General features: G+C 38.8%; 1 protein-coding gene across 3 annotated transcripts in view; it reads right to left on the bottom strand.

Moving 5' to 3' along the window:
• Positions 1 to 27,230, bottom strand: part of LOC126425288 (uncharacterized) — a 390,004-nt gene that overhangs the window by 89,200 nt on the left and 273,574 nt on the right. For all 3 annotated transcript variants that reach the window (XM_050088259.1, XM_050088260.1, XM_050088261.1), the window contains 3 exons: positions 23,450 to 23,697; positions 10,182 to 10,413; positions 5,448 to 5,766 (listed from right to left, as the gene is read on the bottom strand). In XM_050088259.1, the coding sequence (XP_049944216.1) occupies positions 5,448 to 5,766; positions 10,182 to 10,413; positions 23,450 to 23,697 (799 nt within the window). The remainder of the gene's footprint in view (positions 1 to 5,447; positions 5,767 to 10,181; positions 10,414 to 23,449; positions 23,698 to 27,230) is intronic.

Here is a 27,230-nt window from a genome sequence, read left to right as displayed (position 1 = left end):
CTCTGCTGTAAAAATGTATGGATTCATTTTCTTTTTCACAATCAGTTTTAACTACAGCAGAAGAGCATTTAAACTGTTAGAAGAATTGGTTCTCACAGACATATTTTTTCTCATCATATATATTTTTAAGGAAAAATTGTATACAAAACACTGTGCTGTTGTGTTTCCTTCCTCACAGTAAATTATCACAGAAAACATGCAAGTTGTATTTCTGGCTTATCAGCTTATGATTTTGCAATAACAATACACATGGCACAAGATCAGAGAGAGGGGGGGAGTAGATGGAAAGAGAAAGGGAAAGAGAAAATGGACAAAGAGAAAAGGAAGGAAGAGACAGACAGAGAAAGGGGGAGGAGAAGATGGTGAGAGAGGGAGGAAGAGGAGATGATGAGAGAGGGAGGAGGAGGAGATGGTTAGAGAGAGGGGGGAGGATTAGAAAATGGACAAAGTGGGGGGAGGAGATGGATAGATAGGGGTGATGAGGAGATGGACACAGATAAGGGGGATAAGGAGATTGGGGCATTTATTGAATTCCAATACATATTTGGTAATAGTGAAGCATTGCTGAGTTCACTAGTTAACAATGAACTATCACTGTATTGCTTCATACTATTCATGTTTATGCTGCTTAACTTTCATCAAGTAAATTATTAAAAAAGCTGTCAATTGGAAAAAAGTTGTTGCCCCTCTATTTATAGCCGTTGTTTACCTGCTACTACAAGCTTAATATTTACTTGATTACAACGAATTTTTCGATGAAAATATTTTTATATGTCTGTAAATACTGGGTCCTGTTTGCAGCACATTACTACTTTTCATGCAGCTTTATGGTGAGCAGTGTTGCTTACCATGTAGCTAACACAACTATTCAGTCTCTGACTCTAGATATTCGATTTGTAGAAACAGTGGTTGATGAGGTATGCTTTTGATTGTCTTTGAAATGATAGGGGTTCTGAATTTCTGGTTTTACATTAGATGGGAGCTTATTGTCTATCTTTCCACCAGATTTCATAATTCCATTTTGAACCCTAGACAAGGAGGCAAGGCTTACATGAAAATTATTTTTGTGTCTCATATTGTGACAGTGTACACGACAGTTCAGATGATTTTCTCTCTCTTTCTCTCTTTTCCTTCTTTTTAAATCAACTACACAAATCATTAAGGAGTAAATGTATTGGAAAATAAGGGTAAGTATTCCAATATCCTTCTAGGTTTCTGCTAGATGTACAGTTATCTACTTTCCACAGCATCCTTACATCTCATCTCTGCTGAATGAACACTTTATTTACTTTAGATGAACTGCCACAGAATATGTGAGGTATGACCAAAAAGCGATGGGAATTCTTGTTTTTCTTACAGAATCTTTATTTATTCATCAATGTCAGCTTTGTCCCCTTCAAAGTAATCCCCCTCAGATATAATACAGTTGTGAAAGCACTTTTTCCAATCTTGCAAGTACTTCTGAAACTCACTTTCCATTATGGCATTAAACTCCTTCGGCAATTCCATTTTTATCTCATCAGTGGTGGCAAAATGAAACTCTTTCATGATTCTTTTCTCGTCAGGAGTAGGAAGAAGTTGCTGGGGGCCATGTCCGGTTAATATGATGACTGAAACAACATGGTGGTTTTGTTTTTTGACAAAAAAATCATGAACAAACATTGAGGTGTGAGCTGAAGCATTATTGAGATGCAATTTCCATGAGAAGTTTTGCCACAGTTCTGGACACTTTCTTCAGATTGTTTCACACAAAAGCACATTACTTCCAGGTAGCATTCCTTATTGACCATACAACCTTAAGGCAGGAACTTATGATGCACTATCCTGTTGGAATTGAAAAAAAACAGTGAGAAGAACCTTCACACGTGATTGAACTTATTGAATTTTTTTCGGCCTTTGCTCTTCAGGCAATTTCCATTGGTGCGATTGGGCCTCAGTTTTGATGTCATACTCTTATACTCATGTTATGTCACCTTTTATAACCTTCTTTAGAAGATCTGTATTGTTGTCAAGTTCATTCAGCAACTTCTGAGTAGTGTCTAAGCAATGTCATTTTTCGTCAAAATTGAACAATTTCAAAACAAACTTTGCAGCTACACATTTCATGCCCAAAAAATCCAAAAAGATTGCTAGGCATGACCAAAAGAGATGCCAGCATCACCATCAATCTCTCTCATAGTGATTTGGTGATCTTGCAGGACAATTTTCTTTACTTCTTCCACAGTAATCATTGTGCTGGGGTGTCCGGGATGTTCATCATCTTCAACATCTTCTCAACCCTCTTTGAAATGTTTAGATCACATGTAAACTCTTGTCGTATTCATTAAGTTCACTAAAAGCTGCAATCAACATTTCAAATGTGGTGCTGAATTTCATTCCATTTTTCAAGCTTCCTGGCAGATTAAAACTGTGTGCCTGACCGAGACTCTCCTAGAGGAGATGAGATACTGGCAGAAGTAAAGCTGTGAGGACCGGGTGTGAATCGTGCTTCGGTAGCTCAGATGGTAGAGCACTTGTCCCCGAAAGACAAAGGTCCCGAGTTCGAGTCTCGGTCTGGCACACAGTTTTAATCTGCCAGGAAGTTTCATATCAGCGTGCACTCCGCTGCAGAGTGAAAATCTCATTCTGGAAACATCCCCCAGGCTGTGGCTAACCCATGTCTCCGCAGTATCCTTTCTTTCAGGAGTGCTAGTTCTGCAAGTTTCGCAGGAGAGCTTCTGTAAAGTTTGGAAGGTAGGAGACGAGATACTGGCATAAGTAAAGCTGTGAGGACCGGGCGTGAGTCATGATTTGGTAGCTTAGATGGTAGAGCACTTGCCCGCGAAAGACAAAGGTCCTGAGTTCGAGTCTCAGTCGGGCACACAGTTTTAATCTGCCAGGAAGTTTCAGGATATCTGTCTCTAAAAAAAATATTGGTGGGTTTTAAAAAGGCAGTGCACACTGAAACTGCCACCTGAAGAAACAGAATGTTCATTTGTACCAATTTAAGGGCATACTGCTAACTATTAATTGAAAAACTGTCTGTATCCAATGTGTATCTATATTCTACAGTTTTTCTGTTTTCCAAGTTCCTAACCATAATGTAATGACTGTTTGCTGGACTGTGACTCAAACTTGGTCCTTGTCTTTCACAGACTAATGCTCTACAAACTGAGCTATCCAAGCATGATTCACAACCCAGCCTCACAGCTTTACTTCTGCTAGTACCTCATCTCCTACCTTCTAATATCCACAGAAATTCTCCTGCGTACCTGGTGGGACTAGCACTCCTGGAAGAAAGGATCCTCCAGAGACATGGCTTAGGCACAGCCTGTGGGATTTTTTCCAGAATGGATTTTCACTAGCAGTGGAGTGTGTGCTGATCTGAAACTTCCTGGGAGTTTAAAACTGTGTCCCAGTTTTGGACTTGAACCTGATGCCTTTGCCTCTTGTGGGCAAGTGCAGTACCAACAGAGCTATCCAAGCATAAACTGGCAGAAGCAAAGCTGTGAGGGCAGGTTAAGAGTCATGTTTGGATAGCTCAGTTGGTAGATCACTTGCCCGAGAAAGACAAAGATCCCAGATTCGAGTCATGGTCTGGCACGCAGTTTTAATCTGCCAGGAAGTTTCAAATCATTACACACTCCACTGCAGGATAAAAATTTATTCAGATAAAAAGTAGTAGCTTTGGATTCTGACAATATTATGGAAAGGATAGATTGCTACTCACCATATAAAGGAGACAATGATTTGCAAACAGGTACAACAAAAAGACTGCTCTATCTTCGAGCTTTCGGGTACAAAGCCATCTCGTTAATCAGAAAACATACACAGATCCACTGTCTCTGGCTGCTGTGACCTCAGTGACCAGAGACATTGGTCATGTGTGAGAGAGTTGTGTTTGTGTTAATCTGTATGTGTTTTTCACTTTTGAAGATGGCCTCGTGACCAAAAGCTCAATTGCATAGTCAGTCTTTTTGTTGTGCATGTCTGCAACTCAGCATCTCCTCTACATGGTGAGTAGCAATCTATCCTTTCCATAATACTGTCATTATTGCAACCTTTATTTTCCATTGTTTAACTTTGTAATTTAACATTTTGTGATAAATGTGCTATGTGAGTCTTTAAACATGTATTGCACACAAAGCCACAGTCTGTGGCATGGATACACTGCATGTGTTGAGCATGACATGTGTACACATAAAAATATACATCTTTACATGCATTGAAAGCTAAAGTTCTGTGTACTGATTCTAATGGGATTAATTACTGACAGGCTGTCATGTTATCCTCTACTAATAACATAATTTAGATGTTGTATGGAGGGGCACGGGATCAGCACACCATTCTCCTAGCTGTTGTCAGTTTCCCAGACCTTGCAGTCTCTATTTCTTACTCATGATAAACATATTAGGCTTTCATATTTTTCTCTGTGACATAGTTCCTGTCTCTCAGTTCTGACAAAGATTTTCAAGAGGTTTCATTTACTTGTAAATCAAACACAGGAACTGGAACCCCCCTCCCAAGATATATATACATTAGGCCCGGTTCGCTACAAAATTCCTGACCCTCTAATGGGCCAGCCTGCAGTACCCTTAAGGGTAATGGATGTAAACTACTAAAATCACAGTCAATCCATGGTTAGCATTCAACAAGCACCAACACTATGTCAGTCAGCATTATATTTACAGTGAGTCAGCACCCCACACCCATCTTGTAAAGTTCAGTGGTGAGCTACAGCAGTGTATAAATGCAACTGCCACTTGTATGTGAGTTTACGGATCTGCTGTATTCAATTTATGAAGATTAATGGTCAGCTAATCATCATTGTGTTTGATAATGATAAAAAACATATAAACATGAAAATCAAGTCCCAAAACAGTGTGAGTGATTATTTTAAAAATCACTAAAACATACTTAATAATGGCAAAATGGTCCTTAGAAAGAGAATGCTACAAAGGAAGATAATTGGCAGTTCAGTAAATTAGTTACAGGATTAATGATAAGCACCGCTGTGGTTTCAGAAGATGACTGCACGAAGATGACTGGCATACAGAAAAGTGTTGTATTGTAGTCACAGAGTGCTCGATTAGGGGGCAGGAATGTCAGAACATGTAGACAAAGCATTACCTTCATAAAGTCTCATCAAATTATTTTGTGCTTGCAGATAGGCAGCCCAATGAATACATTACCAAAGCAAACTTCCGTTTTTGTGCCTCCCAGGTAGGAGCAACAGTGACATTAATGAGTTACACGCACGTATTGACATTTACTGCATCACAAATGGAGTCCATATTGAGCACCGTGGAGACAGTCTCTGTCCACTGATATGTGCTGTCTTCTGAAACCCCACAGGTATTTACAAATAACCCGGTAGTGTATGGTCATTAATACCTATGTCTGGTGCTAAAAGGTGTCAGTACACATCCAAAGATACAGAAAATAATGATTCTGTTTCAGTAACTTACCTTCAGACAGCTTCCCCACAATGTGCACTAATTCAGTTTTTATTCTACCTGTGCAATCATTCTCTGCCCATTTTGGTGTTCTCAGTAGGCCTTGCAGGACCAGTAACAGGCCGTGCAACTGGTTATTTGTGTCGTACGCGCCACCAGTTTGCCGGTCTTTATGCTGTATCTCCAGCTGCTTCACTATTTGGCCCACATGACACACAACATCCTCTATTGGTGTAAGGTTTGTGTAAGCCTTGGCTGCCACACGGCGCACTGCGTGCACTCGACTACTGGTCACCACTCTGAACAGAGCGTGGCAGAACTCCTCTGCTACCTGCAACACAAGTGTAAGTCACATTTAGTAAACAGCTATAGATGAGGCAACAGCCTCTAGTGCACAACGGCTATAAAGTACAACTTTAATCTAGCCTTCACCTACATCTATGTATGAAATTGCTGTAGTATGTGGGACTTGTACCAAATAGGACTTGTATGGGATATTGCATGTGTACAAAGAAGGGCAGCATGAATGGTCACAGGTTTGTTCACCAATGGGAGAGTGTCATGGAAATGTTGAGGAAACTGAACTGGAAGATGTATATCTGCATCCACACTCCACAAACCACTGTGAAGTGTGTGGCAGAGGGAAATCATGATTGTACTAGTTATTATGACTTCTTCCTGTTCCATTTATGTATGGAGTGTGTGAATAATGATTGATTAAACACCTCTGTGACCACTGTACTTAGACAAATCTTGTTCTCATGATCTCTATTAATTGTAATACTTGTATATTTCTAAAGTACATTTAAAGCTGGCTCTTGAAACTCTGTCAGATGGCTTTCTCAGGTTTGTTTGCATTTGTCTTCAAGCATCTGCCAGTTCACCTTCATCAGCATCTGTGTGATACTCTCTCATGGGCAAAACAAACTGGAGTCCATTGTGCTGCTCTTGTCTGTTATACCCCCTGTTAGTCCTACCTGGTATGGGTCCACACACTTGAGCAATACTCTAGGATGGTCACATAAGTGTGCCATAAGCAATTTCCTTTGTAGGCAGAATGCATTTTTCCAGTATCCCTACCAATGAACTGAAGTCTCCCACCCACATTACCTAGGAGTTAGCCTATGTGATTGTTCCATTTAGTATCCTCACAAATTGTTACTCCATGTATTTGTATCAGTTGACCAATTCCAGTTGTGATTCATTGATATTGTAATCATAGGATATTACATTTTTTCCAATTTCTGAAGTGCACAGTTTTACATAGTTCAAAAGTTAAAGTGCCACTTTGAAATTTTATAAAGATCCAACTGAATATTTGTGCAGCTTTTTCGAGGCAGTGCTTTTCTGTTGACAACAGCAACATCGGCAAGAAGTTTGAGGTTACTACTATTATTGCATGCAAAGTGATGAATATACAATATGAACAGCAAGGGACCCAATACATTTCCCTGCGTCACATGTGACGTAACTTTTATAAATGGCAATGACTCTACATCCGCTGATGACTGTCATCCAAGATAATGCTGCATCCTCCCTCCTCTCTGTATAAAGTAATTACCAGGAAAATTAGACACTATAATGAAATGGCCCAGTGATACACTATCAGTCTTTATTGAAGAACATGATACACCTGCACTCATAAACAACATGCTCCAATAAAACTTCTGATACAGCAACCTTTTTCACATCTGTATTTACAATGTAAATATTTTTTAATGACATTCACATGTGTGTCAACATAAAATGCACATATAAAAATTATTTTCACTCAAATGATATTATTTCAAGATTGCTGTACATATTTTGTGTATTTTTGTAACAAGATACAATGACTATTATTATTAGTATTAATAATGATTATTGAAACAATCTGAAGTTACAAATTAAAAATGAGTTGTAAGTGAAATTCTTTTCTCTCAAAATGTAAACATTATAACCACTGGAGTAACTTTATAATGTAATATCTCTGAAGTCAGTTACTTGGTGGGAAAGAGTGTTATGTCGGACATGCACTTGTAAAAGTAGTAAGTCTGAAGTTGCTGTTGTCGTCCTGAGAGAAGAACTGTATAGATTGTGGTAATGGAATGTGGAAAGTTGAATTCTAAAATATGAAAAGAAATTTGTAAGCACGAATATCATCCCATCAAACTAAAACCTGCACCAAATATTATGCTACAATTGAATGGACTATGAGCAGAAGTTAAGTTAAACTGACATGCATTTTAACCCTTTCACTGCTCCAGACGTAAATATACGCTAATTTTTTCAGTGCTCCAGATGTATATATACTATTTGCTATAAAAAATACTTACAGCGGTTCCCTGCTACAGTTGTATAGTTACGTATAACGCCGACAATCGGGCCAGCGAGTCGGAGGTAATTGTTGCGCCAGTATGCAATTTAATTGTTGGAATACTAGGAAATACCTGAACAACTATTGAATGCTGAATTCTCTTTCTGCTGAGTTCATTCGTATCGCTATTTTACCTAGTTTGTATGCGGCCATTTCCACGTTACCAAATCAAATGACGCGATGTTACCGTCCATTTACAGACGATGAGCTGCTGAGTATTCGAAACCAAAGTAACGACAAGGACATCATCATGCCCAATCCAGCTGATTATGGGTGGACAGATAATGACGATGACGAGCTGGCAGATAAATCTGTCACCACAAATATAAAAAATATTTGTGAACCAACAAACGTTGAACCAGTAAATACAGATCCAGATTTTGATGTTATCGTCGATTCTTTCTCTGACTCTGAAGAAGAGCCTGAGCATATGCCTGAAAAATCTCCTAAGAGAGTCAAAACAGTTGATTTTAGATGAAAAGACTCTGATTTGGACTCTAAAGTGTATAATTTTGATAACAGTGGTTCCAGTTGCAAAATTGTCAATTTAGATGATTTATGTACTGTATACGACTGCTTCCAAGTTTGTTTTTAGCCACGAAATTGTGAGCTACATAGCTGAGAAATGTAATTTATATTATGAACACCTTTGCAATGATGCCAGTGAAAAATCAAGACTGCGATGTTTGAAAAACACAAACAGTGATGAAGTTTATTGTTTCCTTGCTGTAAATTTTCTGATGGCTCAAGTGATAAAAAATGAAATAAACAGTTTTTGGACCAATGATCAGTTAATGTCTACTCCAATGTTTGCACAAATCATGCCGAGAGATAGATATCTTCTGTTACTTAGAATGTTACTTTTTGCTGATAACAGTAAGGACCCTGGAGATGACAAAATCTGGAAATTACGTCGAATTGTGGATCACTTGGGAAAAGTATTTCCAGGTGCTTTCTATCCTTTTAAAAATTTGTGCATTGATGAAAGTATAGTTCTCTTCAAAGGTCGTGTCTTCTTCAAGCAGTACATTCCTTCCAAACACCACAGATTTGATGTAAAATTTTTTGTGTTATGTGATTGTGGAACTGGTTATATTCTTGACTTTATTATTTATGTGAATGCAACAACAGACATAAAAAAAGAAACTGACTTTGGTGTAAATGTTGGAATACCTGGAAGCATTGTTCTTACTTTACTTGAACATTATCTTGGTAAAGGTCACACATTATATGTTGACAATTGGTACACTAGCCCAACGTTATTTTCTTATTTGCATGACAGAACTGTGAGAACAAACCACAAAGGCATGCCTGCTTTATCAAAAAGAATTTAGAAAAGGTGAGATTGAGCTTATGTCAACAGATAAACTTCTTGCTCTGAAGTGGCAGGACAAGCGGGAAGTGACAATGCTTTCAACGCTTCATACAAGTGAAATTATAGCGACTGACAAAATTGACAGAACCATGAATGAACCAAAAACAAAACCAGCTTGCATCGTAAGCTACACTGAAAATATGGGGGCCGTCGACAGGAGCGACATGATACTAAGTTTAGTAGAATGTGTACGAAAAACTGTAAAATGGTATAAAAAGTATTTTTTCATTTGGTGGACCTGTCTCTGCTCAATGCGCACACATTATATACAACTCAAATGGGATGAAATATTTCAGTATCTGATTTTCAACAGAAACTTATCAAGGAGATCCTAGAGATTCACCACCAACCACAAACAGAGGGACGATGTGGAAGGAGATCGGCTAATGGTGACAATCCCTTACACCTAACCGAGTGCCACTTTATCTCGCTAATCCCAGAAACTTCAAAGAAGAAGGCCACCCAGAGAAGGTGTATTGTATGTGCAAAACATGATAAATGAAGTGACACAAATTACATTTGTGCAAAATGTAATGTGCCTTTATGTTTGAATTTTTGTTTCGAGAGATATCACACTTTGAAGTATTACTAATGTAATATGTTTCGTATTTTTTTCTCCTAACAAAGTACCTTTTTTGAACAAAATAAGACTATCTGAACAAATATTTAAAAAAAAGGAAACGATTTCACCAACAATACTGGATTTTGCATCTCATTTTTATATCAATAATAACGGTAGATAGCTACAGTCGTATCTATACGTACCGGGTGAAAATAATGCGCACAGGGCGGGAGCCACTGAGGGTAAATGCGCAGTGACAGGATTAATAAATGTCACGGATATTCTAACGATTTCTTCTTATTTGTTGCTAATGTTTGACAAAATACCGTGCAGACATAAACACAGAAGATACATGTGAAGTTTGTTAACTAGAAATACTTTTTATGGACTGTAACTTTTGATTGAATAAAATTATACGTCGGTTGCACTGTGACAGTGTGAATGAGAACCGACCTGCATTTTTCCGAGGCTGTAGGGACAGGTGCCGTGAGCAGAGACCTGCAGGAGGAGCATGAGGGCAGGTAGGAGGGCTGCTTGCTGTGGGAGGCTCTGCCAGTCTCCCCTGAGGGTATCCAGGATACGGAGCCCCAGGCTGGGGTACTGCCGAACCAGGGACTCGAGGCTACTGCCACTGGCTGGAGCGATCTTGGAGCTGATGGCAGTCAGCAGCTGCTGGCACGCATTCCTGTAGTGATAGCACATGCATTCTCAGTGTTGCTGTTGCAGAAACTATTGATGTTCATTATGTCTAAATGTTTTCATCCTAGCATTTCCCCATTATAGAGTCACGTCTTAAGGTTGAGAGTCCCTCTTTTAATTTCAAATATGTATGGGGTATAACACATATCAGTAGAAATATTTTTATATGTTGTACTTTAATATGTACACATATCAGCATGTGAGTTGTTTTTTCCCTACAATAAACAGTCTTCCCACAAACAGGTCACAAACTTTATGGCCTGATGTTTTCCATGCAATTGTAACTACACCAGTAAGTGGACTATGGTTGTCAGTATAGACTAAACTTTTTGTGACCATGTGTCTACATGTAAACACCTTACCTGCTGCCCGGGGAAGAGTGGACATTAATGGCTTGCCCTTGCCATATGTACCTGGAGGTAATAAACAACCTAAAAACATACTGCTCCTAATAGTTACAATTATTAGCCTGCACATGAATTAAAAACTGAAGTAATATTGTACACTACACTGTCCTCAGTCACCAGTAAAAATATCTGCACTTATACCATTAAACTCTGTATATTATGTTGATAAATGTTTAGCAAATGGATGAGTCAAGTGGTTCATTACATCAGAAACGTAGGTGGCTTTGCAATAAAAATGCATATCTACAACTCTGCACTGTGCACCATGTAATTTGTGTGGCAGCCCTCATGTTAAAGCCAACAAACATTTATTGAAGATGAATTAGCATTCTATAATAAAATATGAAATTGTTCACATTACAAAGCCAATGGGAACTTTTAATAAGTTCCCATTGAAATCGATGTAAGTCTGAGCACAACTACTTAGTGGTGCATGCGTATTCCAATTATAATATTAAGTGTAGTTCAAAAGAAGTCTTAAACTGATGGAAGCCGCATGGTCATCAAATAGAGAAATGTTATATCAGCTTGAGAAGTGCAAATAACAGCCCCATGACTCTGGTCATGCAGTAAATCAGAAATCACGACAGCCACTGTCCGTAGACAAGCCCAATTTGGTGCAAGTTAACTACAGCAGCAGTCAAAGTAGGATGATAGCAGCTAGTGAAGGAAATTCTGAGTGTGAGCCAGCTACAGGATTGCCTTCTATTCACCCACTATGAAATTTCATGTGATGGGTGTAAGAAGTACTGTTATCTTTGATGTTGTGATGTATCAATATTGCACTCCTTATTTATCACTGGTTTCTGGAACTTTCAAAGTGGATCATGCTTTTACTCTGATTTGCTGTACTATGGCAACAGTGCTAGTGGTCATGTGCTGATCTGGTGAACACAAGGAGAATTGTTGGGCTTTCACACAGAGTAGTCCCACCCAGCCACATCACAGATAAATTGTATGAAGAATTTGGTAGAAAGATAATTAAGAGGTGAAAGTGTTATGTTTCATCACAGAAGAAAAGTGTTTACGTAATTCAGTCATTTCATGGAAAGTTGCACAGGAATAATAATGAGAGTTAAGGTTGAAATAGTATCATCTTTGTGAATCAGTAATCGTTATGGAGGATCATATGGATACTAGAATATAAATGTAAAGGGTTCTGTGATCAGTGATTATCTATTTTATTAATTGGGAAATGCAATGTGACAATGGTCACTTCATTGTGAATATAAAACAAACATAACTGTTAACATGAGAATGGATGAGCTTTGGCATTGTTAGGGAAGAGTTTTACGTGCTAAAGGGACAATAAAACAAAGTGATTTGACTTGTACAGTTATTATTTCAAAGCGACTTTTTCCATTTTCAACTGACTATCATTGATATTTGAAAAGTCTAAGGGAAGATAGATTTCTGCTTACTGTAAAGATGACACGCGAAGTTGCAGATGCTTACACATACGCTTTCGGCCATTGCCTTGGTCGAATAAAGAGAAAAACACACCATTCATTCACACAATCAAGCACACCTCACACACACATGACTGCCAACTGGCCCGACCCACCAGAGTTTAAAGTGTGCTTACGTGTAAGTGTCTTTTAATTGTGCCTGTGTGCAACTTAGCATGTCATCTTTATGGTAAGTAGCAAGCTATCTTCTCCTACACTATTAATATTTCTACTGGAGTTTCCATTGTTTGAAAAGTATGAGAGACATGTATTTATATTAGAGACATAGCCAGGTTTATTTCATAATGGACCATGTTCTCTATGTAAAGCCCCCATACTCAACTCTGATAGTCTGATAGCTGCAAAAATAATCTAAAAATAAACTGAAAAGAAATTGATGGAAATATACTCCTCTTTCCCTGAATTACTTTCTTTTATTGTCCTTTTAGCACATAATACATTTCTCTAACAAGGCTGAAACTCGCCCAGTCTTGTTTTGACAGTTAAGCTTGTTTCACATGCATATTGAAGTAAATACTGCTAAGTAGCATTTGCACATTATTTAAACAGGTAATCCCTGATCACAGAAGTCTTTTTATTTATGTTCTACTGTCAATATGTTTCTCCACAAGAATTACTGATTCACAAACGTGTTACTATTTCAGCCATATGTCTCACAACTAATCTCATGTGTCTTTCCACAAAATAACTGAATTACTCAAACACCTTTCTCCTATGAACTGCCATAACACTATCTGCTCTTAATTATACTTTTTAGCAGATTTCTTCAAATAGTTCTCTCCTTACTGAAGCCCAACAACTCTCCTGCCACATTGAGATGGTGCGTGGCTTCTAACGCTAGGATATTGTTGCCATCATACAACAAGATGTGCTCCCTAGAGAAAAGCCATGCTCTGATACGAAAGTTTCAGAAGTAAGCAATTAGTAAAGAATACAATATCAATATATTACAATGTCAAACACAGCTGTACTCCTTACAGCAGTCTGTGATATCAGGTGACCTTGTCAGTCATGGCGACGTTACACATATTGATACGTTTGTATCTTCTATTTACAAGCCCGTTTGGGTTATTAATAGATAACTATATTTAATAACTATTCAATAAAAGTAATTCAAATGTTTATTTTAATGAGAGCAATTACATGAGCCCTAATTAGTCTCATTCATTTCAACAGAAACTTGCTGCAGAGCGATGCAGATCAGTTTATCTCAATAAGTTTGCATTGGAAAAATATTAATAACTTTATTGCTTCATACTACTGTGTATAAGAATTGTTTTGACTACAAGATTTTATACATGGAAATTATTTGTCCATGTATTACAAATGGATGCCATACACACATCATCCCAAGGTCTTCAGCTGACAGTATATTGTAATTCTTCACAATTATTTTAGAAAAAATACTTTCAATGAATTCCATATTATCTCCTTGGCACCTGATTCTTTTACTTATTATTATTGTTATTATTATTTGTTAACTGTTCCATTCTTTAAAAATTGTCTTTTTACCCAGGCACCTGGATCATAGCCTGATCATCGTATTTGACCACTCACCACCGACTCCCTCACTAAAGATGCACACGGCCTACTAGTGAATCCCCAACTATTGGCAGGAATACTCTAATGTTGACAACCTTCTAGAATACCAGTAAAATTCCAGATGCCAGAAATAAGCTGTTAACATCAGTGTCAATAGTGGTATCCTTACAAGAATTTGTAATGGCACTTTGTATGGATCACAAAATTCTACTTACTAAACTAAAGTGTTGTGGCATTAATGGTATCTCTTGCATCTCTGGAATCTTGCCATCATGACAGAAGACAGGCATGACACTTATCTCATAGTGACATAGGCATTCCTTCAAGGCTCAGTAGTGTGCCCACTTCACATCTACATCTACATCTATATTCTGCAAAACACCATGAGGTGCATGGCAGAGGGTAGATCCAATTGTATCCATTATTATGGTTTCTTCCTGTTCCATTCATGTATGGAGTGCAGGAAGAATCATTGTCTGAATGCCTCTGTCCATACAGTAATTATTCTGATCTTATCCTCACGATCCCTAAGTGAGTGATGTGTCAGGGGTTATAGTATGTCCCTAGAGCAATCATTTAAAGCCAGGTTTTGAAACTTTATTAACAGACTTTCTCAGGATAGGTTATGTCTGTTTTCAAGAGTCTGCCAGAACAGTTCCTTCTGTATCTCTGTGACACTCCCCTGTGGGTTAAACAAACATGTGACTGTTCATGCTGCCCTTCTCTTTATACATCCAATATCCCCTGTTAATGCATCACTCTTGAGCAATATTCTAGAACCAGTCTCATGAGTGATTTGCAAGCAATCTCTTTTGAGCATTGATTGCACTTGCCCAGTATTCCACCAATAAACTGAAATCTACCACCTGCTCTACCCATGACTGAACCTATGTCGTCATTCCATTACGGATTCCTACACAGTGTTATGCCCAGGTATTTGTATGAGTTATGACTCATTGATATTATAGTCATAGGATACAATGTTTTTCCATGTTGTGAAGTGCAAAATTTTACATTTATGACCATTTAGAGTAAGTTGCCAATCTCTGAACCATGTTTAAATCTTACCAAGAGATAGTTGAATATTTATGCAGCTTCTTTCAGATAGTATTTAATTATAGATAACTGCATTACCTGCAAAAGCTTGACTTACTATTAACATTGTCTGCAAGATCATTAATGTACAACACGAACAGCAAGGGTCCCAACACACTTCCCTGGAGCACAGCCTAAGTTAATTGTACAGCTGATGATGACTCTCCATCCAAGATAACATGCTGTGTCCTCCTTAGCAATAAGTTCTCGATCCAGTCACAGATTTCACTTGGTACCCCATATGATCGTACTTTTGACAATAAGCATAGGTGTGGTACTGAGCCAAATGCTTTACAGAAATCAAGAAACACTGCACCTACCTAGTTTCCTTGATCCAAAGCTTTCAGATTGCCATGTGCTGGTTGGCACTGAGAATGTCATTCTGCTCAAGATACCTCATATGTTTGAGCTTTTGTTTCTAATGTACATAAATGACCTTCCACTACTAACTTTAAAGGACAGTTCCAAACATGTAAGGTAATGTTTACTAATGACATAGACATACTCAAAGGCAAAATGAAAGCTTACCAGACACAGTTCAGATGATAACTGAACAAGACTGCAACAGTTTCACAGCAACAGTTTAACTCATAATCTCACAAAGGCACAGATTATTCAATTTCAGTCAAGAAATAATGACCAGTTATCAGCTAATGTAAACTTTACTGGTTGTACACTGATTGAAACAAACTTTTTAAAGTTCTTTGGGGTCCTGCTGAATAACAAATTAAAGTGGATTCAACACATGGACAAACTAAAAAATAAGTGCAGTTCAGTGTGTTGTTTCCTCAGCAGCATCTGTCATTGTGCTGACCAAAATAAAACAGTGTTGGTTTATTTTCCATATCTTCATTTCCTGTTCTCATATGGAATTATATTACTGGACAGTGCAAGTAAAACAAATGAAGGGCATTATTTGTGCTGACTTCAACATACATATAAGAGCTGATCAAGGTTTGCCATTTCACTGAAGGGCTTGTTATCTACAAATGGCCAAATACTAAATTTTAGCAAATTCCCTAGAGTAACAGAGTTTTCTACAAGCTGTGCAGATAATATTGTAGCAGCATAATTTATGGTACTACAAAAAGTTGATTTTAGGCTTGGGGATACCTGACCATGCATCCATTTCTGTTTAAATGCCAGTTTGAGATAAAACGTATAAAGTGAAAAGAGTCAGGAACACCAGCTAATGAAATGTGGATTTATGAAACTTCTTGGTCACTCAGAGATCAGTGTTCAATAAGTACAGTGATGGAAAAAAAAAATCCGCTACACCAAGAAGGAGTTGTGTGACATAAACAAAAGTTGACAGCCATGTTTCTACATCTGAAAGATATCTATCCGAATTTCACACTAGACACTTAAGTGTGGCACTGGTAGCACCAGATTTGCTTTAAATACATGCTGTAGCAGTCACTAGCATTATTTACTGTTGAGACTGGGTGGGTTGAGTTAAAGTTATTCAACAGTGCCTTTAAGGTGACAAAGAAGAAGCTGGATGTTCCTTCTGTGATACTGCAGAAAGTCTTGCCAGGAATGTAACCACTGTACACGACTGCTGCCAGTTGTGCCACAAGAATGTCTGGTCGCAATAAGACGGAGCTCCAGATGGTCATGTGGCACTACCGAGAAGGAAGACCATTGTGTTTGGTGTATGGTTTTGGTGCATTGTACTGCATCTGCAGCAGTTAGCACCACAGAGGCATAACATGCTGTTACAAATCAGTTACTTCAAGAACGTCTTTGACTCAGACACCCTGTAGCAAGCATTCCACTGACCCCAAACCACTGCCATTTGCGACTTCAGTGGTGTCAAGTGAGAGCTCATTGGAGGGTAGGTTGGAAGTCTGTTGTGTTTCCTGATGAAAGCTGGTTCTACCTCACTGCCAGTGATGGCTGTGAATTGGTTAGAAGGAGGACAGTTGAGGGCCAGCAACCAACCTGTCTGCATGCTAGACACACTGGACCTACGCCTGGAGTTATGGTCCAGGGCGTGATTTTTGCAGGGAAGCAGGAGCACTATTATCATTACCCCACATACCCTGACTGCAAATTTGCACATCAGTTGGGTGATTTGGCCAGTTGAGCTGTCATTCATGAACAGCATTCCAGAGGGTGTTTTCCAAGAGGATAATGCTTGCCCACATATTGCTGTTGTAACCCAACATGCTGTACAGAATGTCGACATGTTACCTTGGCCTACTTCATCACCAGATCTGTCCCCTAGCGAGCACATCATCGGATGACCACTACAGCATCATCCACAACTAACATTAACCATCCTTGTATTCACTGACCAAGTGCAACAGGCATTAAACTGCATAATAATAATAATACAAAAAGATTTTATTGTCTTTAGGCCATGAAAGCAATTGACAACATCAAAATGAAGATACAATTTATAATACAGTGTGATAAGGTATCGACTACTGAAATATTTTAGCTTATATTACAATAAATGTACAGTGGGTCATCTGTTGGATTACTGCATTTTACAGTTGAAGAATTCAGTGATATCATAGAATGGGTGGGCAATAAACCATTCATGCAGTCTTTGGTGGTGGTTAGTGTTTAACATCCTGTCGACAACGAGGTCATTAGAGACGGAGCGCAAGCTCGGGTTAGGGAAGGATTAGGAAGGAAATCGGCCGTGCCCTTTCAAAGGAACCATCCCGGCATTTGCCTGAAACGATTTAGGGAAATCACGGAAAACCTAAATCAGGATGGCTGGAGACGCGATTGAACCGTCGTTCTCCCGAATGCGAATCCAGTGTGCTAACCACTGCGCCACCTCGCTCGGTCATGCAGTCTTTCTTTGAATGTATGTTCAGGAAGATCCTGTATAGCATGTGGCAGCTTATTAAATAGTTTGTGCCCTGTGACTTCATAGCTATTTATTGATTTTGATAATCTGTGGTATGGCATGTATATGTGTTTGATGCTTCTTGTGTTGTAACAATGTACATTTTCTCTAAGTTTCACATCTTGTAGGTTCTTCTTCATAAAGATTAAGACATTATATATATATGTATATATATATATATAGAGGTTTATTACTGTCATAATTTTTTGTTTAGTAAATAAGGGTTTGCAGTGAGCCTTATGTGAAGAATTTGTAATTATCCTAATGGCTTTCTTCTGCAATAATAGGATGTCATGTATATGACTACAGTTACCCCACAAGATAATGCCATAGGATATTATACTTTGGAAAAATGCAAAATAAGATGATCTGATGTATGATTCAGGTACACAATTTCTGAGTTGTCTTAATAAATTAATTACTCTAGATAGCTTACTACTTTTCGTCTAAATAAACTCCCAGGAATTTAACAGAACTAGAGTCATCAGATAGTGGCTTGTCTCTTAGAGTGAAGATTATCTGCTGAGTTTTATTTTCACTTAGCAGGAAACCATTTGCTCTGAACCAATATGCTGCATGAGTGAGTGTATTTTCAGCACAGGTTTTAAGATTATTAAGATTTTTACTGCTATGAAGAAAAGTCGTATCATCTGTATGCAATACAGTGGTGGATCTAATAAACGAGGGGAGGTCATTGATCATTATCAGAAACAGGAAGGGGCCCAGTACAGATCCCTGAGGCACACCTACATTTACATTTTCTATGTTTGACATTTCCTGACATGTGGCACCTGTACAACACAATGCACACATGTCTGCATTCAACATTCTTGTGGTTACACATTTGCAATGGCTTATGTTGTGCTTACATTGACTTGTGATCTTGCAATGTTAATCACTTAAATAGGTTACCTCGACAAATGTACTCCCAATATTTCATTACTCTACATCAATTATTTTTTGGTCTATGATTCTTTTCTGTCACTGTACTAACTACAATGCTTTTGTATCAGTATTCATAAGTATATTCAATGGAAATTACCACTTCATAACAGCACATCATAGATCCGTTAAAACAAACTCACGAATAACTGAAGGCATAAAGATCTCTAGCAATAGAAAGAGGAAACTGCACATGGACGCAAAGAACGACCATGATGCAGAGTTTCTCACGTATGTTAACAGTTACAAAAGAACATCTGAAAGTGTTGTTAAATAGGAAAAAAATGGTGAACAGTACATTCATCTCAAATGCCACAAACAATTCCAAAGCTGTACAGCAAATTGTCAAGACTGCTGTAGGTGCTGAGAAAAAATAATCATTTTAACTCTACATTAGAAAGTGATGGAGAAACTGTTACAAGCTCCACCCAGATCTGTGAAGAATTCAACAGGTACCTTACAACTTGAAATAACGTGGATGACTTCTCTCCTCCCAACATAATGCAACACAGGTATGGAGAATTTCAATTTACTCATGTCATGAGGTGGCAGCACTATAAGATTCATTTTAAATAATCTTAAATCTGTGGGTGTGCGATGAAATTCAAACAAAAATAATAAAACCATAATGATATAATATAGCATCTAAACTCTGCCTTATAGTAAATCTGTCATTTGCTGAAGGCTGGAGGGCTGCTTCTATACAACAGGGTGAAATTCACAGGAATGTTACTCATGCACAGAAGGGGCAGACAAGATGAGATATGAAATTTCTTCCTGGTATCAATACCATTAAGTCTTTTTTCTAAAATATTTGAGTGAACAGTTTGTAATGAATTAGAAATGTATAACAAAACTCATAACATTATTCTGAATAATCAGTATGGATTTAGTAAGGAGCTAAGTACTGTGCAAAATGAACTAAAACTTCCTGGCAGATTAAAACTGTGAGCTGGACCAAAACTCAAACTCGGAACCTTTGTCTTTCCTGGGGAAGTGCTCTACCAATTGAGGTACCAAGCACAACACACATCCCATCCTCACAGCTTTACTCCTGCCAGTACCTTGTCTCCTACCTTCCAAACTTCACAGAAGCTCTCCTGTGAACTTTACAGAAGTAGCACTCCTGGAAGAAAGGATATTGCAGAGACATGGCTTAGCCACAGCCAGGGGGATGTTTTCTGAATGAGATTTTCACTCTGCAGTGGAGTGTGCGCTGATATTAAATTTCCCGGCAGATTAAAACTGTGGGTTGGACCGAGACTTGAACTCGGGACCTTTGCCTCTACCTGTAGAGCACTTGCCCATGAAAGACAAAGATCCCAAGTTTGAATTTCAGTCTGGCACACAGTTTTTATCTGCCAGGAAGTTTCATACCAGTGCACACTCTGCTGCAGAGTGAAAATCTTATTCTATTAATGAAATAACCACTAAAATAAGCAAAAGTCTTGATAACAAGCTGTATGAGTCTGGTATCTTTTGTTACTTCACTAAAGCATTTGACTGCTGCTTCACAAGATGCCTGCTTATGGTTTTCATGGAAAATCTTTCAGCTGGTTCTCATTCTATCTCAAAAATAGGAAACATACAGTAGTTATACAACAAAAGGTGAGAGAGCCTGTTCTAATCGGAAGGAGACACAAACAGGCATATCCCAAGGATTCATACTAGGTCCATTACTGCTCCTGTATTATGAATGGCATTCAGAAATGGTTTAAAATCACATTGTTTTACAAATACCTTGCAAACTATGGGTATGTCCTAGCATAGGACAATGATCTGATTCTACTACACCAAACAGACACTAGATGCAGTTATGAACAGTGTGTATAGTGAAAGCACAGTGCTCATTTGATGTTAAGCAGAGAAAGCTATGGACAAGATGGGAGGTGACTATCATGGACAAAGATGGACCACATGGTTTTTGTGAAAAGAAAGAGCCAAAAAATAGATATTTGTGAACAGCTAACTGAGGTGTACGGCCAAGGAGCTTCTACACAAAAGGCTGTTTATAACTGGATTGCTGGGTTCGCTATTAGAATGGAATTCGCATACAGTAATGTAAGTACTGGTCATCTGACTCCAGGGAACATTGATTATGGCTGATAGGTGCATAACCTTTGATGAACTGGAATAGGCCTTGACTGTGCAACCCTGCACTCCATTATTTGTGACAACTTGGATACCAGTACGTAAAAGGTGTGTGTACACTGGGTTCAATGGGACTTGACCCAGGCCCAGAAGGAGAACAGAACTGAAGTATGTTGTCAACAATTGAAAATGAAGAAGGAACATCCAGATTTTTTTTGGAGAAACTGGTGGTGAGTCATGGTGTTGCTACCATACACCTGAGAAGAAATTCCAGTCCATGTGACGGAAACATCCTGAGAGTTTAAATCTGCAGGCAACCAGATGATCTCTATCTCTCTTGACACTTGTGGACTGGCTTCCACAAAGAACAACAGTCAACAGCAAGATGTTCTGCAATGCCTTTACACAATTTAGACACAAGATTCAGCAAAGGAGACAGGCTAACTGGTCAAAAGGAGTGCTCCTTCAGCACAACAATTTGTGGCCCCACACTAGCAATGCCGTGACTGCAGAGCTGACATCACTGGTCTTCACTGTTGTGCCACAGCCACCATATTGGGTCTCGCTCCATCTGATTATGCTTTATCAATAACGTGAAGGAAACATTGCAAGGTAAGAGGTTCGGCAACAATGAAGAAATGCAAGCAGCTGTCCACAAGTGGATGCTTAGCACCTCCATACAACAGTTCTGTGATACAATACTGAAGCTGCCAGAAAGCTGGCAGCATTGTATTAACATGAATAGGGAGTATAATAAGAGATCCCATGTGTATTCACTTATGTTCATTGATAAATAAGGTACAAAAACTTACTACTGTAAATAATTTCTGATTGTTCCTCATACATAAATGCCATTTACAATAACCTCAGAAAGAATTCTGCATACAGATGACTCAAAAGCAGTAGTTTTCTACAAGACCAACAAAGAACTAGCACACAATAATAAACAAGCTCTTAAAGAATTTGAAACCTGTATAAATATTAATGCTATGGAACTGAACCTTACAGAACACAAATTGTACACTTCAGGACCAAACAAGCTGCTGAATATACATCAGAGTTAAATTATTTGGACAAAGAGGTGATTGCTGCAGACACTATTAAAATAATTAGAGTTATTTTAAGCAAAACCTTGTTATAGACTGATTGTATTCATTGCTTAGTGAAGCAATAAAACAGTTTTATATAAACAATAAGAGTTCTAAATAATGTAACTGATTTAACTGTTGCCGGCCGGAGTGGCCGAGCGGTTCTAGCCGCTAGGTCTGGAACCGCGAGACCGCTACGGTCACAGGTTCGAATCCTGCCTTGGGCATGGATGTGTGTGACGTCCTTAGGTTAGTTAGGTTTAAGTAGTTCTAAGTTCTAAGGGACTGATGACCTCAGAAGTTAAGTCCCATAGTGCTCAGAGCCATTTAACTATTAAGAAAATTTATATAATGCATATTTTGTATCTTTGGGGTCTTGAAAACACAAACCTGCTCAGAGTGTACAAGCTACAGTATAAATCATCAGAGTTATGAAGGGAATAAACAACAAGCAAGCTCGTAAACCATTATTGAAAAGCCTTGGCCTAATGACAATTCCTTGAGTGTTCATTTATGAAATACTACTCTTTGAGCTAAGAAACCAACAACTTTTCAAAGTAAATTCTTTTACACATGTTTATGAAACATCAGAATACATGATGCCTTGTCACAGACTTAGCTTGTGTAAAATGGCTTTGAAGTGTAGCAATAAACTTGATCCAAATTCAAGGGCAACAAACTAAAAACTGCAGAGAATAACACTGAAAAGTACTTAAAAAGCAAATGTTATTATAGTGTAGATTTTATGGTTGAGGAAGGTAAGCATCAGACACTGAAAGCTTCCATTGCAAACTCCCAGTCTCCGTCTGTCTGTGTATGTGTCTGCCTCTCTCTCTCTCTCTCTCTGTGTGTGTGTGTGTGTGTGTGTGTGTGTGTGTGTGTGTGTGTGTGTGTGTGTGTGTATTTTTGGGCTTGCATACATGTGTGTGTGCATACTAGAAAGAACTATAAAAATGAAAAGAACTCGAGAGGACATAGTGACTGGTTCAAAAGTATGGTGGAAACTAATAATAAGGTATAAGAAGGCCCATGGATTGCTACAACAAATGCTTAAATGCATAGAAAAATAGCTAAGATATCAAAATATGTTGTAAAATAAATTTTCTTTCATTATCTCAAACAAAATGATCTCAAGAAACAAATGTTTTTTACATTTAGAATGACCCTTATATAAAAAGTGAATCTGAACCCAAAAATACTTTCTGCAGTGAAGAATCACCACTTAAGACCACAGGTCAACAACAAAAATCATGACTTATGGAAACATAGTTGTAGACACCAGGCAGAAAGAATATTCATTTATTATAACACAAATGTTAATATAATTTCTAACTTTTCCTCTTATTTCATCTCAATGTGAGTGGGAACTGATCACAAAGCATTTCAAAGGAGGTAGTTGTGAAGTTTACAAATTAATAACATAATGGTTATTGTTTATAGCAAAGATAAGAGGGAGTTTAGAATATCCAAGCTGCAATCGTAAGCCAAACAAAGTCATCAACTGAAATAATAAAGGCTGTACCTGATAGGCCATGCAGAGCAGTCAGTAATTCTGGTAATGCAAAGGAAAGTGATGGGCTCTATGTAAGGGGTCATGCCAATCCACAGTCCAGCATCTCTTATCAGAGCGGCCAAGCACAAAATAGCTCTCATCTGTGGCAGGTCAAATGCATCAGGAACCGCCAGTTGCTTCTCTCCAGATAATGAATAATTTGGCAGCTCCTGGGATGCTATCTCAGTAAGCCTGGAAGCTGCCAACTGCAGGAGCGGCTGAAAAGAAAATCTACAAATGTATCTCCTCTCTCTCTCTCTCTCTCTCTCTCTCTTTCTCTCACTCACTCACTCACACACACACACACACACACACACACACACACACACACACACACACACACACAGATTTACATATGCTGCAAACCAAAAATTTATGACCACCAGTTTAACATCAAATTGAGCCACCTCGGAATGATGCAACATAGCAGCACTGCTGCTGATGGTATGTATTTAGCAAGTCCTTGTTAGGCTTGTGGAGGTATGTTGTGCACAGAGGTCATCCAACTACTGTAAATTACAGATTGGTGGTTTGAGGCTATGGAGCTGGCACCAAATAGCGTTCCATTGGGTTTCTATCAGGTGAATTTTGGTAGCCAAGGCACGAATGTGAGCTCCCTATCAAGCTCCCGAGTCACTGTAACATGATCCTGTCCTAGGGACACAGGCAGTTATACTGCTGGAAGATGGTACTGCCATTGGGGAAGACTTGAAACAAGACAGGATGTCCCTGGTTTGCAAAAATGATCACATAGTCCACAGCTGTCTTTGTGCCTTTGATTGCTACCACAGGTCTCACTGAAGTACATAGCATAACCCTGCCCCACCAGCCTATGTTCATTGCACTATGCACATTTTGAGCAGCTGTTTGCCTGGAAGATGGCGTATCTATGCACAACCATCAATCTGATATAACAAGAAGTGTGATTCATCTGAGAAGGCACCACATTTCCATTTATCCACTGTTCAACCTCAATGATTCCGTGCCTACTGTAATTGTAATTGACAATGTTTTTGGCTCAGCACAGTGTAATGGCACCGTGTTGTGTTGACCACTACACTGAGAGTAGTGTTGCGAGGTGGCCCCTTCTGCCCCAAGAACAGAATGCACTGGACGCTGTTGGGATGAGATCTTTCATTATCCTGGTGTGCACAGAGTCAAGAATGCTGGCCAAATCAATTTTCTTTATTATTTAATGGTTACCATATACATGCTAGGTGGACAGGGTGTGGCCCAGGAGCTGACCATGGTTAGAGGCAGTGAGTGAGCCTGATGAGGCAGCACAGTGGCGAAACAGCATAACAGTGGCTGACACCATTGGGAACCTTGCTTACACTAGACCCGTGTCTGTTCCAGAGCACACGGTGCTTACAGCTAGACTGGCATACTCTATCCACAGCCCAAAGTGGCTGGCAAGGGTGCGCAAATGCTCCGAGTCAAACGCAGGACTCTCGAAGGCTGAACGCTGGCTAGTGTGTCAGGTGGTGGCACCTGCTGTGTATGAGGCATACTCAAAAGTAAGTGTACTGTGGGTGATTTTATTTTTTTAAAGAAGTTGCCATGACTGAGTGCTACAGTATGTCCCCTGACCAGAGTGAGCATTATAGGAACTCAATAGTATGTAAACCCACGTTGTAGTGTCCCGTTGCGTGAAAGATGTCAGTAAGAAATCACACCAAGTGTAAGGCAGGTGCTTTGATCAGCTTCCGTCTTGTGGAAGAAATAACACCTACCAAACTTTTTTCATGAATCAAAATGGTTTCCAGTGAAGGTGTTACGAATAGAACTAATGTGTTTAAGTGGTGTAGACAGTTTATTGGAGGCAGAACAAATGTTCATGATGAACAGAGGAGTGGAAGACCTTTCATTTTGCATGAAGGGTTGCTGAAAAAATTGAGGAAATTGTTAGTGAAGACAGTCGATCGACAGTTGATGAAATTTCTGTGATATTCCCACAATTCTCCATAACTCTCTTACACAAGACAATCACAGAAATGCTGGGATACTGGAAACTGTGCACAACCTGGGTCCCAAAGTAGCTGACAGTGCAGAATAAGAGAAATCAGATCCATAGCACACATGAATTTCTTGAGCAACTTGAATTGGAAGATGAGGATTTTCTGAGCTCTATTGTGACTGGAGATGAAAGGTGAGTGGCTCATTATGTACCTGAAGTGAAAACGCAGTTCACAGTGTCTCCACACCATTTCCCCATCTGCCAAAAACTTCAAAACCACAATTATGGATGGAAAAAAATAGTGACTCAGTGTTTTGGGACAGAGAAAATGTTTTGGCTGAATTTCTGCTTCAGGTAGCGACCACAAGTGCACAACGATATAGTGATAAAAGACTCGAAAGGAGCATTCAAAACAAAAGGAGAGGAATGCTGACAAGAGAAGTGTACTTGTTGCACGATAACAGCTGTCCTCACACAGCCTCAGCCACCAGGGCACTCTTGGACTCATTTGGTTCGGATGTTCTAACCTCCCACCATATTTCCCTGACTTGGTGCCTTCAGATTGTCATCTGTTTACCTCCCTGAAGGTACACATGAGTGGAATTAAATTTTCAACCAATGAGCAGATGCAGAAAGAGGTTCTGAAGTGGGGAAGGAGCAGGCAGGAGAGTTCTTTGAGGAGGGGATAAAGAAGCTTGTGCCATGGTTCACTACATGCATTGAACAAAATGGTGATTATCTGGAAAAATAGTCAATAAGTATACAGCAATATCCCATAATTCTTTTTCAAATACACATTTTCTAAAAAAAAATAAAAATAAAAATCTAGTACACTTACTTTCTGAAGATGCCCTGTACATGGCAAGAGGTACACAGCAATACCACAAAATATCTACATCCATATCTACATGATTATTCTCCAATTTACAATTAAGCTCCTGGCAGAGAGTTCATGAACCTACCTTCAAGATATTTCCCCACCATTCCACTCTCAAACAGCACACAGGAAAAACAAACACTTAAATCTTTCCATGCAAGCTTTGGTTTCTATTATTTTATTGTGGTGACCATTCCTCCACAAGTAAGTGGATGCTAACAAAATAATTTCACACTTTTAAGGCAAAATTGGTGATTGAAACCTGAGAAGATACTGCCTCAACAAAAATGCCTTTGTTTTAATTATCACCACATCAATTTGTGTATCATATCTGTGGACTCTGTCCCTTATTTAGTGATAATGCAAAACTTTTTGATGTCCTTCACCATTCCTATCTGATGCAGATCCCACACTGTACAGCAATACTCCAGAAGAGGGTGCAGATGCATACTGCAAGCAGCCTTTTTAGTAGACATGTTGCCACCAAATCACAGGCTTCTGGTTTGCTGACCCCACATTACTTACATGTTCATTCTAGTTTAATTTATTTGTAATAGTAATCCCTACATATTTAGTTGAATTTACAGCCATTAGATTTCTGTTTTTTATCCTGTAACTGAAATATAGCGAATTTCTGCTAGTACTCATGTGGATGACTTCACACTTTTCATTATGTAAAGTCAATTGCCAGTTTTCACACCATACAGATGTTTCATCTAATTCATTTTGCAATTTATAACTCTACAAGAAGGTAAGTGACTGCATCATCAGCAAACAATCTAAAAGGGCTGCTCAGATTGTCTACTACAATATTTATGTAGGACCCATAACACTTCCTTGGGGATGCCAGATATTACTTCTGTTTTACTTGATGACTTTCTATCAATAACTGTGAAGTATGACCTTTCTAACAGGAA

Source organism: Schistocerca serialis, chromosome 10, assembly GCF_023864345.2.
Source record: "Schistocerca serialis cubense isolate TAMUIC-IGC-003099 chromosome 10, iqSchSeri2.2, whole genome shotgun sequence".
Lineage (NCBI taxonomy): Eukaryota > Metazoa > Arthropoda > Insecta > Orthoptera > Acrididae > Schistocerca > Schistocerca serialis.
The sequence above is the reverse complement of the archived record's forward strand: the minus strand, read 5'-3'. Positions and strand labels throughout refer to the sequence as shown.